The sequence below is a fragment of the Chroicocephalus ridibundus genome, chromosome Z, assembly GCF_963924245.1.
Source record: "Chroicocephalus ridibundus chromosome Z, bChrRid1.1, whole genome shotgun sequence".
Lineage (NCBI taxonomy): Eukaryota > Metazoa > Chordata > Aves > Charadriiformes > Laridae > Chroicocephalus > Chroicocephalus ridibundus.
Genome location: NC_086316.1, coordinates 72,168,816 through 72,184,048, shown reverse-complemented (window position 1 = coordinate 72,184,048; position 15,233 = coordinate 72,168,816). Strand labels below are relative to the sequence as shown.

At 44.0% G+C, this 15,233-nt stretch overlaps 1 protein-coding gene across 3 annotated transcripts in view; it reads left to right on the top strand.

Annotated features, from left to right (window-relative positions):
- EGFLAM (EGF like, fibronectin type III and laminin G domains) overlaps positions 1–15,233 on the top strand; it is a 74,023-nt gene that overhangs the window by 40,822 nt on the left and 17,968 nt on the right. For all 3 annotated transcript variants that reach the window (XM_063320846.1, XM_063320844.1, XM_063320847.1), the window contains exons 9-15: positions 77–413; positions 2,926–3,026; positions 4,077–4,177; positions 5,239–5,383; positions 7,841–8,030; positions 11,674–11,799; positions 12,556–12,799. In XM_063320846.1, the coding sequence (XP_063176916.1) occupies positions 77–413; positions 2,926–3,026; positions 4,077–4,177; positions 5,239–5,383; positions 7,841–8,030; positions 11,674–11,799; positions 12,556–12,799 (1,244 nt within the window). The remainder of the gene's footprint in view (positions 1–76; positions 414–2,925; positions 3,027–4,076; positions 4,178–5,238; positions 5,384–7,840; positions 8,031–11,673; positions 11,800–12,555; positions 12,800–15,233) is intronic.

Below are 15,233 nucleotides of genomic sequence, written 5' to 3'. Positions count from 1 at the left end.
GTCTTGGAAGGTATTAATTTAATTTCCCCATAGCATTTTAGATTTTACTGAATTTGTGTTTCTTTATTCTTTTCAGCTCAGACCGCTTCCTGCTATCAAAGGAGGCAACAGAAAATTTCTGGTTGAAACTAAGGTCACGCCAGGGTCTAGTTCCAGGCTGCTGTCACGGGTCCTTACAACCACTTCTGAACCTACTACTTCCATTCCCACCACCATGCAGCCTTCAACCACAGCGAGGGCGACTACGGCTCGGGCAGCGAGGAGGGGCGGCATGTCTTCTGCAACGCGCCTCTTTGATCTCTCCTGTGATGAGGCCATCTGTTCTGCAGACAGCTTTTGTGTCAATGACTATGACCGGGGCGGCTCGCGCTGCCACTGCAACTTGGGAAAAGGAGGAGAGACGTGTGCGGAAGGTAGGTTTCTGCTTGCCTGCTGCTGCTGGCTTCTCTTCTTCTGGGGCAAGGAGCAGTTTTGTGATGAACCAGCCAACGCATGCTTTGGGAAGAGCCGGCTGGGCTTAATGGATCCCTAAGGACAGCATCAGCTTTCACATCCCAGGTCTGGCATCAGCCCCTTTGCTTCTTGTTCCTCAGCTACGTGTGAAGAAGTTATTCTTGCATGCAGACCCTGTGTGCAGGTGCACAGGGGAGGTTAATCCTGCTTCCCCCACATAGGAGTGGGAGGGTGATGGAACCAGGTATGTCGGTAGGTACCCAGGCCTGACAGGGTCCAGCCATGGCATCTGCAGCTTCCAGCAGGGACATTGATCCCCTCTTTGACCCTTGCCTTTTGCCTGCAACTGAAGCCCTGAACCACCTGCATTTACAATGTGGTCCACTGTGGGTGATGCTGATCCTGCAGCAGGGATGCGAGCCCCCATTGTAAAACCATCTCCAGAGGAGGCTTTTACCACGGTCTGCAAGGCAGCAGCACTGGAGTGATAACCCCAGCACTTGTGCCAGTCAGGCTGGGGCAAGGGAGGAATAAACCCCCCTCCCCCGTTCAGAAAGCACAACCTGAAGCCTGGGTCAATGTGAGGACATGTGGTTGTCCCAGTCAGGACTTGCCATGTGTCCTCTCACCCCTCTGCAGAGTGGTCGAGCCAGGGCAAGATCTTGCTGAGCTGAAGGAGGCTGTCCTGCTTCTCCTTCCCTTGCCACCTTCCTGTCCCCTCCCTCTGCAGACCTAACCTTCCTCTTTCGCTGGGTCTGACGTTGAGCTGGTCACCTGGTGAGCCAGTCCAGCTCTTTTACCAAGCCATAAGGAGGTCCCTTTTTTTCCCCCGGCGTTATTTTTCTTCTGGTTTGGTGACCAAGGGGTCAGATGAATGCCAGAGCTTGTGCAAAGTAAGCGTCCCGTTGCTTGCACTGGTGCTGTCCCACCAACTAAGAAAGAGCTGATCCGTCCCTCTGCTTGCTGATCTGATCTTCCAAGGCCCCACCACACAGCAGAGCATCAGGGGCACACGTTTCTTCTGCAGGCTCGTGCTAGACGTTCGTGATGTGCAGTGTTGTGTATCAGAGTTACAGACACTGAGGGTGTTTGATCTTCTCCTCCCGGTGCTGGAGTAAAGAGAGCTCGTTCTGAAAACAATCTATTGTGACTCAGCCACATGGAACAGCTGCAGATGTGATTTTTGGCCTTGATCAAGTATGAAGAGTCGAGGATTTATTTGAACTGACATAACTGTATACAGCTTGTAGAGCGGGTTTGTTAACGTCAGTCCAAAACCACCATTTTTCACAAGGGAGTGTGTTATTCCTTGCTAAGCAGTAGCATCATGTACCAATATTCCCTTGTACTGAATTTCTCCACAGCAGCCAATATTGTTACATATTTGAATGAAAACAGACTTTTCTTTGCAATCAACAGCTGCATGGTGCTCTGGTCCAGTCAGTTCTGGTTGTGATCAGGGCATGAGTTAATTGCGGTCTGCTGCATTTGCATTCAGGTTTATAGCACGGGTTATCTTCACCTCAACCTAAAACGTATGCCTTGCAAACAAAAAAGCTGGGAGCGCTGTATCCAGATCCAAATACGCAAGAAAAACCCACTTGGTATTCAAACAGCAAAGAGGAATAGGACTTCTCATCCTTCCTTCCTCATTAGACTTAGATTCACTGCAAAAGTAAGAATTCAGGCCTGAAACTATGTCTGTCCTCAGTGCTTCTTAGGAAAACTATCTGCAAAGATAGCGGTAAGACATCTCTCTGATTTTCTTTTTCTGTGCTGAAGCCAGGATGGTCCTCTAACATAGGACAACGAAGGGTGAGGCTTGGTAATGCCAGCTGACAAGAACGACATGAAGGGTGACTGTTGCAGCCAGGGATGGAGAGATGCCTGCAGGGACTCCTTTCTCCCCAACCCTCCCTTTACCTTCTGCCCTGAGCTGACTTGGAGGAAGTGCTGGAAGCTGCTGGGCTCTTGTGAGCCATCCAAGGATTCTGTGGATGCTGGACGCAGCAGCTACGGACCAGCAGTGACTAATGTGTTGTGGAGTCTGGCCACATTTCCTGCATATGTTTTTGTAATTCTGCAAAACAGAAAATTACTTTGTTGTCTCTGTGTTAAATGAATTCTTAAATGGAGATAAATATAAAGTAGATGGGTTCTGTCTTCTGTAACAAAAAATCTGGAGAAAGTTCCACTGAAGCCAGCGATTAAACTGTTGAGCAGTATTTGGCCCTCAGTACCCTGTTTCTTTCCAAGTTCACCAGGTCCTTGGGAATAAAAGAGTTAGTTGTGAAAGGTGGTGGGAGGACAAGGTAATAGGTTAACTGATTGTTGACTGCTGATGACTAATGGCTGCCTCTGGAGGAACTCTGCCTTGCATTTTCACCTGCTGTTATCCAGTGCTAAATGTGTATATCGATTTTTATATGGGAGAAAACTGCTAAATAACATGCTTCTGTCTTTGCTTCTCAGATATTATTATCCAGTATCCTCAGTTCTCTGGCTACTCATACATCACCTTTGAACCACTGAAAAACTCCTACCAGACATTTCAAATTACCCTTGAATTCAGGGTAAGTTTAAGCAATTCCAAGCCCACACTGGAGCTTTAAATTTTATTCGCTTGTTCTGATGATGTGGACAATGAACAATAACTTAGCTTCAGTATAGCTTATAATGTAATTGTGGCGAACCTATACATAGTCTTCGTCTCTCAAGATCTGGCTTCACCTTCAATGAATGCAAATGAAATTGGTAAACTGAGCTAAAATGTTTGCATGCATTATTGGTAGGCAGTGCCTGAGAGAATCCCTGGGACTAGTAATACTGTTGTTGCAGACTAGCAGCGATGTACATCGGCGAGGTTATAGCCATGTGAATGAGCTACAGGCTGCAGTGCAGCTGGAATTTTTGTGAATTACAATTTGGAAGTGGGGGGCAGTATTTTTGCATACAAGAAACGGTGATGATGTTGTACAGAGCAAAGTACTGCCCTATATCCAGAGTTCCTTTCCCATCCTGCAGGATTTAAGTAGGCATTATTTTCCACCTAGGTACCAGGCTGTCACTAGAGCAGCAGCAGTGCGTTGCCTCACGTGGCGATCTGACACTCCGCTGGCAGTTCATCAGCTTAAAATGCAGGATGGCTGCAAAAAGCCACCGTGTCAGCTGCTGTGCACGTATGGAAAAATCCTGCCTGCACAGGTTGTTTGGCTTGAAAAGTGTCACGTTCACTGAACACGTGAAGCGGGATGTGTTTAGGTCTGATGTGCCTACACTTAACAGGCTTGCTAGGGCACCCTTGCAAGACTTTGTGCTCAGAGGTCACATATGGGACATGCCTGACAGTCTTTAATGTCTTCAGGCTTGGTTTTAGGTCTGATAGTATCACCCTGTAAGTAGAAGACATGTTCTTCAACCATTTAAGCATTAAGGCAATGTTTTTCCACGTTCTTCAAGTGCAGGATTCAAAACTGATCAGCCAATTTCTGATTCTGCGAGTTAAAAACTCCATCTGAAAAATGCTGCCCCTTTTCTGGAGAAAAGTTTGTCAGTGCTGCTTGTGTTTATCTGTCGCTGTGAGGCTTAGACTTTGATTTTTCATGTTGATGCTGTGATTGCAGGCTGAATCAGAAGATGGTTTGCTGCTATACTGTGGAGAAAATGAACACGGTCGTGGTGACTTTATGTCACTAGCAATCATCCGACGTAGCATCCAGTTCAGGTAAAACCTCCACCCTAAATCTGATGTAAAGAGAAGGGGCCGTTGGTGCCTCCTGGGACTCACTATATGTGGGGAATGTCTACCCTGTCTTTGACTTCTGCCCCATGCAGTGCACAAAATGGACAGTATTACTACATTTAACAGCTCTTCAATTTGTTTTTTCTCTCACCCTTCATAAGTGTGTGGACATGTGCCCTGTTGAACCCTTTTTACTCAGACCTTGGTGTAAAGGCAAAATAATCAGTTTTCTTCAAGGCATTAGTCCATGGCTCACTGCTGTGTTATCAAAAGTGCTAGTGAGCATTTGCTAAGCTTATGCTACACTGAGCTGTTTTTGCTTCACAGCCAAAGGACTCGCAGATAATGTAGCAAAATAAAGGATTTAATGCCAGCAAGGGGCCTGGAACTTCATCTTATATCCCTTGTTTAGACGGAGTTGCAGGTTTCTTAAGTGAAGATGGAGGGGGTTTCTTGTGGTGCCAGATATACGAAGCATGGGAAAGAGTATCTCATGGGTAAGAGTATCTTACTTGGAAGGGTGACTCCTTTGAAAGCGGGGAGTAACAAAGTAGGTGATTTTCTGTTCACCTGCACTGAACAGCAGTCAGAGAAAATGGCAAGTTTTGTGCATGTTGAGCTCCACTGAGACTCTCCTGGAGGTCTGCTTGTCAATCAGTAATGAGTTTCATATAGAATTGCAGAGAAAGGCTCTCCCTGCCTTTCGCCAGGGAGCTAGAAAAATTCCGAAGAGAAATTACTGTGATAGCAGTAGCTCAGATCGTAATACCCTGCATCTTGAAACAGTTTCAGCTGTTGGCAAGCTTTGCAATGCATTTGGTATGGACAGAGAATGCAAAATCTTCACCATGGGAGAAAGAGAGATAATGGTGTTTGAAACTTAGAACAGTTCATATACCACAGTTTTCTTGTGGTATACTAATACGCAATGTGAAACAGAGAGGTTCTCAGGAGCGAAGGGAGTATTTGAAGCCTAAAAACAACTTTCAGTTATTTGGTTAATGTAAGATTGTCACCTTGCCCTCTCTCTCTCACGCTACCAGGTTCAACTGTGGCACAGGAGTTGCAGTCATAACGAGTGAAAACAAAATCAAGCTGGGGAACTGGCACAGCGTCACACTGTTCAGAGACGGGATGAATGGCTGGCTCAGGATGGACAATGATGCTCCAGTGACAGGAAAATCTCAGGTAGGTAGTCCTGCACTGACCTTGCGCTCTCTCAAGGTCATGATGACATTTTTTCTTGCCAGCAGATCAAATTTAAAAGGTATGTTTTTATTTATTAGTGTTGGGGAATTGAGTGAACCAGGATCAGTGTACAGATTGCTCTTCCATATACATAGTCTGTAAATCACAGATAAATATCCCAGTGCTGGATCCCATTGCAGTTTCCCTGTTGTCCTCCGTACTTGCTCTGCTGCCCTTCTGCTACACTTCACTAGTCTCAGATACGGGGTGCTGTTAAAAGTTTGCCAGGTTTTACAGCTGCTGTCCCTGATTGCTTTCTCTTTCAAGCCTCAGAGAGACGCTTTTCTTCAGCCAGAAAAATCAGATGCATATGTGTATATGTTTATATATTTATGTAAACATGCATATAGCCACTCAAGGTTTGTATACAGAAGTGTAATTACATGTATACCATGGACATAGATTTAAGCACTGTAATGGAGAATGCCCTGACTTATGTTAAGACCAATTTTGTATGAGGATTGCCAGGATTAAATATAATAGAGAAGGATGTCTTGACTTGCTCATCTGTTGCCAGGCCAGAAAACAGAAGTGAAATTAAGGCACTGAAAACAAAGACAGTTGCAAATTGTTTCAGATGTTTTTCCTCTTCTCTTTGATAACCACTATTAGCATGACATCCCTAGCCCTGAAAAAAGCAGCTTCAGACATCTTATTACTTTACACTTTCATGTGCAGGCACTGAAGGGTAAAGAATGCTGCTCATTGAGTTCTCATCATCTGGAAATGACAGAGGAAAGGATTTCAATGTCTGTCACTTGTCACTGTGTGTTACCAATGCTATGAGGCCACGCAAAGGTCAAGTGTGAATCAGGAGAGATATGTCCAGTAAAACTTAGGACATAGTGCAGCCCTTTGGTAAGACTGTGTCTGGCTGCGTGTGGCTATGATCCCCCATAGCCAAGAAGATGAAGAAGTAAAGGTGCATCAAAGGGCTAGTAGGAGGGTTATGGTCCACAGAGTCTGCAACAAGAGAGTTTGCCAGTGGACACACATTCTTCTAGCTGCAGCTATACCAGAATAAAAAGTTAATTGCTCTAGGTGCTGCTCTCCACCAGAGCTTGCTGCTCCTGTAGTATTGTTGCTCCAGTGACTCCTCCTCAGCCCTACCTAGTTACAATGGCCTGTATTAGTCTCAGCAGAGCAGTAGTCTTCTCCGACCTGGTTCATTTTGACTTGAACAGTCTTAGAGAGAGCCCGCAAGAGAAGCAGAGCTTGACAGACCAAGGAGGGCAGGAGCATCAAAGGCGATGGAAGATGGCAAGCAGTTGGAGACAGGCTGGAGAGCTGTGTGCCCACAGCTCTGACATATGCCCACCATGAAACTCTGTGGACATTTGAGTGCTCTTCATCCACAGGCTCCACCTGAATTTTTTTTTTCCTGCTGAAAATGAGATCCGTTTGATGTGCTTCTGCAGTGCATTGTGCAGTGAGCACCCATAGACTGAATGGCCTTGACTTATTTAGCCTGGCAAAATAGAGGCTATGGGGATATAATTTATTGTTATAAATACCAGGGAGGCAGGACAGCGATGAAAAATCCAGGGAGCTTTTGGGCTAAAGGTCAATGCTGTCAGAAGGATACATTGTTAAAAACTGGCCATGAATAAATTTGGGAGTTTTGAATGTTTTCTTTTAAAGGGCGTGAGGTTTTGAAACATCCTTTGAGCAGAAGGCAAGAGACATATATTTTGATCAATTTATGGACGGAATCGTGACTCCATTGCCCACAATAGCACAAAGTTTGATTTGATGGTCAAAAGAGTTCTGTTTTGTTTTGGGGGGGTTTTTTTTGGTCCTTCTTGTGCACTATAGCAGTGTTAGTAAATTGTATGTCTACATTTCTATAGGCAGCTCCCCTGCCTCAGCTCCCCATCCAAAAAAGATGGGTAGTATATTTAGTAGATTCAGAACACCACTGAAGTTGTAGTTGTGTTAGTTTATGCCTTGTCTTGGGTTTTACAGTTGTTTTTTGTCATTTTATTATTACTCAACAGTAAGCACTTGCTGGGTTCTGTCCAAAAGGCATTATCGCATTGGTCTGCGTCCCCCAGGGCTTAGGTTTTAGAAGACTAACGATTTTGGCAAAAGTAAAGGAAGAAATTGCAGCAAAAGACATATCACAATCCCTCCTCAGAACATAGCGATTTTTAAACTTTTCATTTTGTATTAAATTGTCCATGTTATCATGATGGGTATGGGTGCAAAAAGTAACATTTAAAGTGACAGACCGAGTAGAGGAATGACAAATGGAAAGGAATTACCAGCGAGCAACCTGCATATCCGCTGACGCAATTCTTTGTGGAGAAAAAAAAATTGATTATACGCAGTGTGGCTTAATTAGTTATCCTATGTTGTATCTGTTCTATATCATGTCGTCCTCTGTTTTCCCTCCAGGGCCAGTACAGTAAAATTACGTTCCGGACTCCCTTTTACGTCGGTGGTGCCCCCAGCATGTACTGGCTGGTGAGAGCCGCAGGCACCAACCGTGGGTTTCAGGGCTGCCTTCAGTCGCTGAGCATCAACGGCAAGATAATTGATATGAGACCCTGGCCATTAGGGAAAGCTCTCAGTGGCGCTGATGTCGGTAAGTGTAATGGTATGGGGTCTTCCATCAGCGATAAACCAGGGGTTACTTTCTTTGCCTGCTGAAAAAATTTGGGCAACGGTCCAGTTTTGAGAGGTGGAAGGTGCGGTCTCGATTTTTGGCATGGTATTTCTCTGTGGCTTTGCACATTGCTTTTGCTGGGTCTGTAGTAGAAGGGTTTTATCACATTGTACAAGTGAACATCACTGTGGCATACCAAAACCCCATGTGGACACAGTTATGCAGCACAATAGCAAAACTAGTTCTTATGACCACACAGGAAACTCAGCGTTGCTGATATAATTGCATCTGCAGCAGTATTCCTTCCAGCATCTCTCAGGATGCTGCTTCATGCTCCTGATTTACACAGCCATATCATCAGAAATCAATAGTATGCACAATGTGTTTGTATTTAAAACACTATGGACACAGCAAAATGTGTTTTGCCTAAAGGCATCATTGCATTTGTCCAAAGCAGTGCTGTGGCCACAACAAAGGGCTTTTACCCATGAAACCCCACTACTGCTGAGGCAAATAGGTTTTCCTGTCCACCATCTATTGTTTTCATTTCCAGTATGTTTTAAAAATGCTATGGGATAAATTCTTTCAACAGCTTTATGAAGTGGTTTTATAACATTATCTTCCCTTCACAGATTAAAATATGGAGAAGTAGGGAAGTTAATTAACTAGTCCTTAGTCCTGTCTTATTTATTTATCTCTATTTCATCTGTGTAATGAGCACTCGAAAAAAAAGACAGGGCAATGAAATCCTTGCTTTAATGACCTCAGTCTAAAAGTTGAAGAGTAAGAGTAAAGCCAAGTCAGAAGCAAGTGGTAAATGCAGGAAATAGATCCCATATCACTGAACTCTTCAGCCACAAAGTCATCTTTCTTCTCTTCTATAGCTGTGCATTTGGCATCGCAAGAAGGAAGTGATTAATGAGAAACTTCTTAACAATCACTCTGTATTCTCTAGATAACATGACCAAACTTCTGTGCAATACAGGGGGGGAACAGAGTGGCCCAAGAAACAGACGCTGAAAAGAATAAGACTTTGGAAGCAGAGAGTAATTTCACGATAGAGTGAGAATCTATGGAATTTAGATAGATAGATGAAAGCCCTGCTGAAGTTCTCCAAGCCCTAATCTCTATTGCGTTTTGGGTTGCAGCTAGCTTCATTCCCATCCATGAATGCTCCACATACTACTGCATTAACAGTCAACATCAATGAAAATAAATGCTGGGATCTGCCATGTGTGACCTGAAACTGAGTGATAGACCCTTACTGTCCTTACATGGCTGCACACACTTTTATAGGAAACTGTACCAGGAGAGACTTGCAAACAAAATGCCACATAAGTTAAGCTTAAAATAAATGCATTGAAAGTGAACTGTGCAAGGGTTTAGAGATGGTTTTTGCTAGCCAGTCTTCTGTTTGTTTCCTGTTGGCACAGTGTATAAATCAGGGGTGCGGTGGTGTATGGACCGCAGAACTGAGGGTGGGGAGGAGAGGGTCCATCCCGCCAGCTCCAGTAGAAGTCCCACCGGCCCCTGAGCTGAGGGGCTGATGGGGAGGCAGCGCTTATGGCTCAGAGCAGGCATGGCAGGACCCTCTACTCCCGCTGCAGCTTCCCTCCTTCCTCCTCTGCCACTGCACCCAAGCAGACGCTGCCATCAGAGCGGTGGTCTGCCTTTCCGGTGTAGTCATCTGGCTGGCCCAAAGGCTGTGATAACTCAGGTCACTGAGACATTGTGAGAGCAACTGTCCTTAAGTACCAAGACTGCTCCAGTTCAAGCTGTTCCTCAAACAGGTGAGCCTGCGACTTGTGCCATTATTGTCATCTTCCTTGACCTTCCCTGTTTCTCAAAGACTTTGTTTAACTTCGTTCTGTTTGAACATACTGCCAGTATTGACTGACAGAGCAGCAGATGCAGTAAAGATGAGCATTGTCTCAGTTTTCTGTTTGTGTCTCAGACTCGATATGTGTAGATTCTTGTTTACCCACATCCTTGGCTCTCATTCCTTGTCTATAAAACAGAGATAGTGCTGTTCATTTCTGTCACTGTCGCCATCATTGATGGGTATGTGAGGGATCTTGGTGACTAGATACCCGTCCTGCTGCTGTTCACTGTGGCCATTACAATGCAGCCCAGAAGAGGAAAACATGGCTCAATGAGCACCCCTGCTCCCACGGCTGGCCATGGGCAGCCATTTGAAGGGGTAATTGTCCCCTTCCACATAGAAGGAGAATTTGTTGCCTTCCAGGGGACTTGTACGTTTTGCTTATGCTCCTTGGGTTAGGCCTGGAGCCCTGTGTTACGACCGCTGTACTCAGACCTACCTCTACAATGAAAAATAGGCCTGGCAGGAGATTTGTAGATGTGCAATGTCAGACAAGTCTGGTCTGGCAGGGAGTTGTACCAGATAACCCGAGAGTTATTACTGCCTCTGTCCTGAGTCGGCGAGAAAAGGTTCTTTTCCACCATGGACGGCAGAGTGATCGAGATGAACCAGAACATTAGCTCTTTACACCTGCATACTTCTCCGTGCTTTTTTTTCTGGCTGTGGGGTGAGAAACCAAACCATAAAGCTGGTGCTGTACTAATGCCAGTACCTTGTTGAGGATCTGTAGACGTCTGGTCTGGAAACTGTCTTTACAATTGCAGTGCTGTGTTTAAACAAAACAAAAAGGACATATCCCCTTCTTGCAGTAGTTTTGCAAGACTTCTCTCAGTCATCTCAGATAACAAAACGGTTCTCCAGTGTTTATTGTCAGAGCTGCCTCACGACACCTGTGTCATCTCAGAGGTGATGTGCCTCAAAATAAATGCGCAATTCTTAGTTTCTCATAAACACTTTGCCCCCCAAGTGGCATGCTTACACTTGTACACCACAAGTGTCTTATTTGGGCTTTCTTAATGTATAAGATCAGTTTGTTACTATCAACGAGGGGAGTAACTAAAATAAAGGAGAAAGTAAACAAAATCCACAAGACTTAACCAGATGTACATTTGACCATTGCATAATATAACTTCATAGATACCAGTCTTAAGAAGTGAGTGAATTAACTGTTCCGCAGCAATTTCAGCAAGAAGAAATCATCTCCTTGTTATTTCAGTTGATATGCCAGCATAGTAGAAATGCTTCTTAAAAAGCTGATGATACGGATCCTGTTTAGTGCAGACAAAGAGGGCTGACAACGGCATTTTAGTTAATAAGATTAGTTGATCATGGTTAACACCTTCCATGCTTACCGTGGCGTGAATTTACAGTGAACAAAGAAGCACTTAAGGTAATTGAAATTAAGCAAGTCACAGTGCTTGTAAACATTCTGGAGAGATTTCTATTTTATGCAAAAATAAAGATAGGAACAAGAGCAGAAGAAAAGTAATCCAGGGAATGACTGAAAGATACAACTGTCGTGGTTTGTTAGTAAGGACTAATTTCTGCTATTTTTAAGGTCTCTTCCGGATCTGGTGCTAAAAATCAAGTGAACTTGTCTAAATTGCATACCATTTGACAAATTGGGAAAGAATCTAGGCAGGAGAGCAAATTGTATTGGTTAGTAGTAATGATCAACAGCCAAATAAATCTTCTTTGACAAACTTCTCTGGTAAATCAATGTTTTGCGTCTGGTTTTAGGTGAATGTAGCAGCGGCATCTGTGATGAGGCTGCCTGCATCAACAGTGGTACCTGTACTGCAAGTAAAGCGGATTCATACATTTGCCTTTGCCCTCTTGGATTTAAAGGTCATCATTGTGAAGAAGGTAAGAGGATGCTGGGCTGCCTATCTTTCTTTGTGCGTGTTATTTAGTGTTCAATGTGTTTTGCACATGGTGACATCCAAGGAGGTCTTATACTATTACACTGACAGAACAGAGTAACTTGTTAACTTTGTCTTTTCAAAATCACATTGTGAAACCCTCCCCCACCATTCACTCTGGGGCTACATCCAGCTCCTACGTAATCAGTGATTCTCAAACGTCTTTACTTATTTAAACTAACTATAAATAAGCATCTCAAACTTACTTTTCAGAAGTTAAAATAATGTACAACTTCACAGCTGCACATTAACTCTAAAAAAATCCCCCCTTTTCTCCTAAAACCAGTGTCAGTTGTATATTCTGAAACGCAAAGGACCCAATATCAATTTCCTGCTGAAATCACAGAGGTACAAACAAATAGTCAAATAGATACAACATTATTTTATGTGCTGCAGAACTGTTCATGCCACCACCCATTGTGTGCATGCTTGCTGCTTTGAAAAACACTGATGAATCACTGAAGAAAAGGAGCATAAAGCTTTATAGTACAAATACATCCCTGGAAAAGGAAGGGATTAAGGAGGGAAGCAGTGTTGTCTAGGATAAAAAAATATTTTTAATTTGGAAGATTAAATTTTTAGGTTGTTTTTCTTAACGTTAGCTTTAAATGCCTAACAAAGGGAACTCACACTGGTTGGTGGGAGACAGTTCCTTACCTTGGAGCCTCAAGTGACCTGCTTGTGTATTCTGGATTTCCAGCACTCACCTTGGCCATACCTCAGTTCAACGAGTCCTTGAGGTCATTTGCTAGCACACCCTGGCCCTTGGAACCACAGAATTACCTTTCCTTCATGGAGTTTGAGATGACATTTCGTCCAGATTTAGAGACTGGTGTCCTTTTGTACAGCTACGACACAGACAGCAAGGACTTCCTCTCCATTAACATGGTGGCTGGTTACGTGGAGTTCAGGTTCGACTGTGGCTCAGGAACGGCTGTTATCAGGTAAACGGTGTTGTTTGCGTTTCCTTCCCAACAGTGCCAAGGTGCTAATCCAGGAGAGGAATGGGCTGGAAAGAGTAATAGCCTATAATGAGATATGGGAGCCCATCAGTCTCTAGTGCCTACTCCTCCTAAGAATGCACAGAAACACGAAAACTGTATTCAAGGGGACAGGATTTTCTTCCTACCTAAGATTAAGTTTCAAAGCTTTATTATCAGTGTTGCTATGTCATGCCACCATCTTAATGCAAATATTACTTTTGTTTCTGTATGGTATTGCAAATTCCCTTCTTGCCTCCATGACATGGTGCCATAGCTAATTAGGGGATCTATATTTTATGCACACACTTTCTAGCCTCAGGACTGCACAATATTGGCACTTTTGTGAGCATCCTCCTCCCTGGTCTCCCGTTTCAAGGCAGTAAGTACTGGGCTGGAGGTGTCACAAGAAGATACACCTCCAGGTCCCCTCTTTCCTCATAGTGCTGATTTTTGGGGTTCTGAGGCTAGTATCCTATTTACATGACTTCATAAATCTAAAAGATAAATGTACAGTTTAAACAAGCCACCCAGGCTCCCAGACAAAGACAGAACTTCTGAGAATGATCCCTTGCATCCTAAAATTAACGTCCAGGATAGAAGCAATTAAATGCCTCAAAAAGGGATGCTCGCTCTCTCTCTGTGTAACTGAGTGCCCGCTCTCCGGGCAGCTGCTCCCTGGGCTCTTCTGAAAAGGCAATGGGCCGAACAGAGGCACGCAGTGCCTTGGATGTGGTCCAAGGGACTGCCAGTTTGACCAGGCTGACCTAATATTTAGAAATAATCTGTATAAAGCTTATGCAAAATGTGTACACTGCCGGCAAATCTTGCATACCATATCTTTCCAGTCAATGGACATCAGGAATTTTGGCTATACTGTGATTAGGAGAAATGTACTGATTTTCCACTGAATGAGGACCCAAGCAAACAAACCCATTCAGATGACGAAGTGAGTGACAAAATTTCAAGGGAGCAAATGCAAAATAATGGAAAACCCCAACAATGCACAGCTGCGGCAATACAGTTAGCGTTGTCAGACACAGAAAAGATCCTGGATTCATCATGGGTAGTTCTGTGAAACCAACAGCTAACAGCTTAGCTTAGAGACAGATACAGAAATGTAAGTACAATGCAGAGAATTATTAGGAACGGAATAAGAAACAATGCATCTGCAAAAATCCACAATGCTCCCTGTCTTGAAAACTTGCTGTCATTCTGGTCACTTAATTTCGGAAGAAATTAGCAAAATTAAAAAAAGAAGAGTGGTGTTGATATCCAAGGGCCGGGGCGGGGGGTGGGGTGGGGAGGAGAGGAGGGGCGGAAACTTCCACAAATACAGCAGGACCCTTCGACCTGGAAAAGTAAGAGTTTGGTGGAAGTATGATAAAGGTTTTTAAGTTGTCAATGGCATGCAGAAAAATAAGGAATGATTATTCTGTATTTTTTTAATATGAAAGAATTAGAAGGAGCCCAGTGAAAATAGCAAACAAAGAAAATAAGACTTTTTTTTTTTTCTAAATAGCACATAAATAAGTTGTGGAAACTAATCACCACAGCATGTTACAGATGCCAGAACTATAAATAGGTTAAAAAAAAAACCCCAACATTAGACAAATTTAAAGAAAGCTCCATTGAGGGAGATCAAACACAATTGTACGGATGCAGCCTCTGACTCAGGAAATTGCTAAATGACAAGTTGCCAGAAGCCGGGAGGATATATCAAGGGAGGAATAACTCCATACTTGTCCTGTTCTGTTTTCTTGCTGAAAAGCAGCAGAAATAGCTAATGTCGGAGACCTTTGCTCCAACCCGAAATGGCCTTCTTACAACAGTCTTCAATCTTTTCTGATTACAGCCATCTAATTCCTATTACTGGCAACCATAAGACATTAAAGTACACATCATTTTTTTCCCCCCAAGAATATTGTATCACTTCAAAACATCTGGGACTAAAGTTTAGCCGAGTTGTGTGGGGCTTGTAAAATGTGGCAAGAGGCACAAGCACGCGCCTGGGAGTGGAAACTGCCCCTTTCTACTGGGAAGCCGAAGACGAGCGGGATGCCAGCCGGCACCTGGGCCACATGCACTGGGGAAAAAAGAGTGGTGTGGTAGCTGGGTAATGGGGGAGACTCATGAGAGTGGCAGGCTTTGTTGAAAGCTGTCGGGATGTCCTGTTCAGCTCCTTTTTCTAGATAACATGTGCAGCTTGCACCCCGTCATCAGCTCTGTCAGTGATTAAATAAGATAAATAGATTCCCTGTTTTTCATGGCTGCTTAGCCAATATCCACTTAAAAGTCTGCCTTGATCTTCATTGTACTGCTTCTTGCCTACTCTTTGTCCTAAACGGGGATGTGACTCTGCTCATCCTCACTATCTCTTCCATAGGACCAGGCTGTG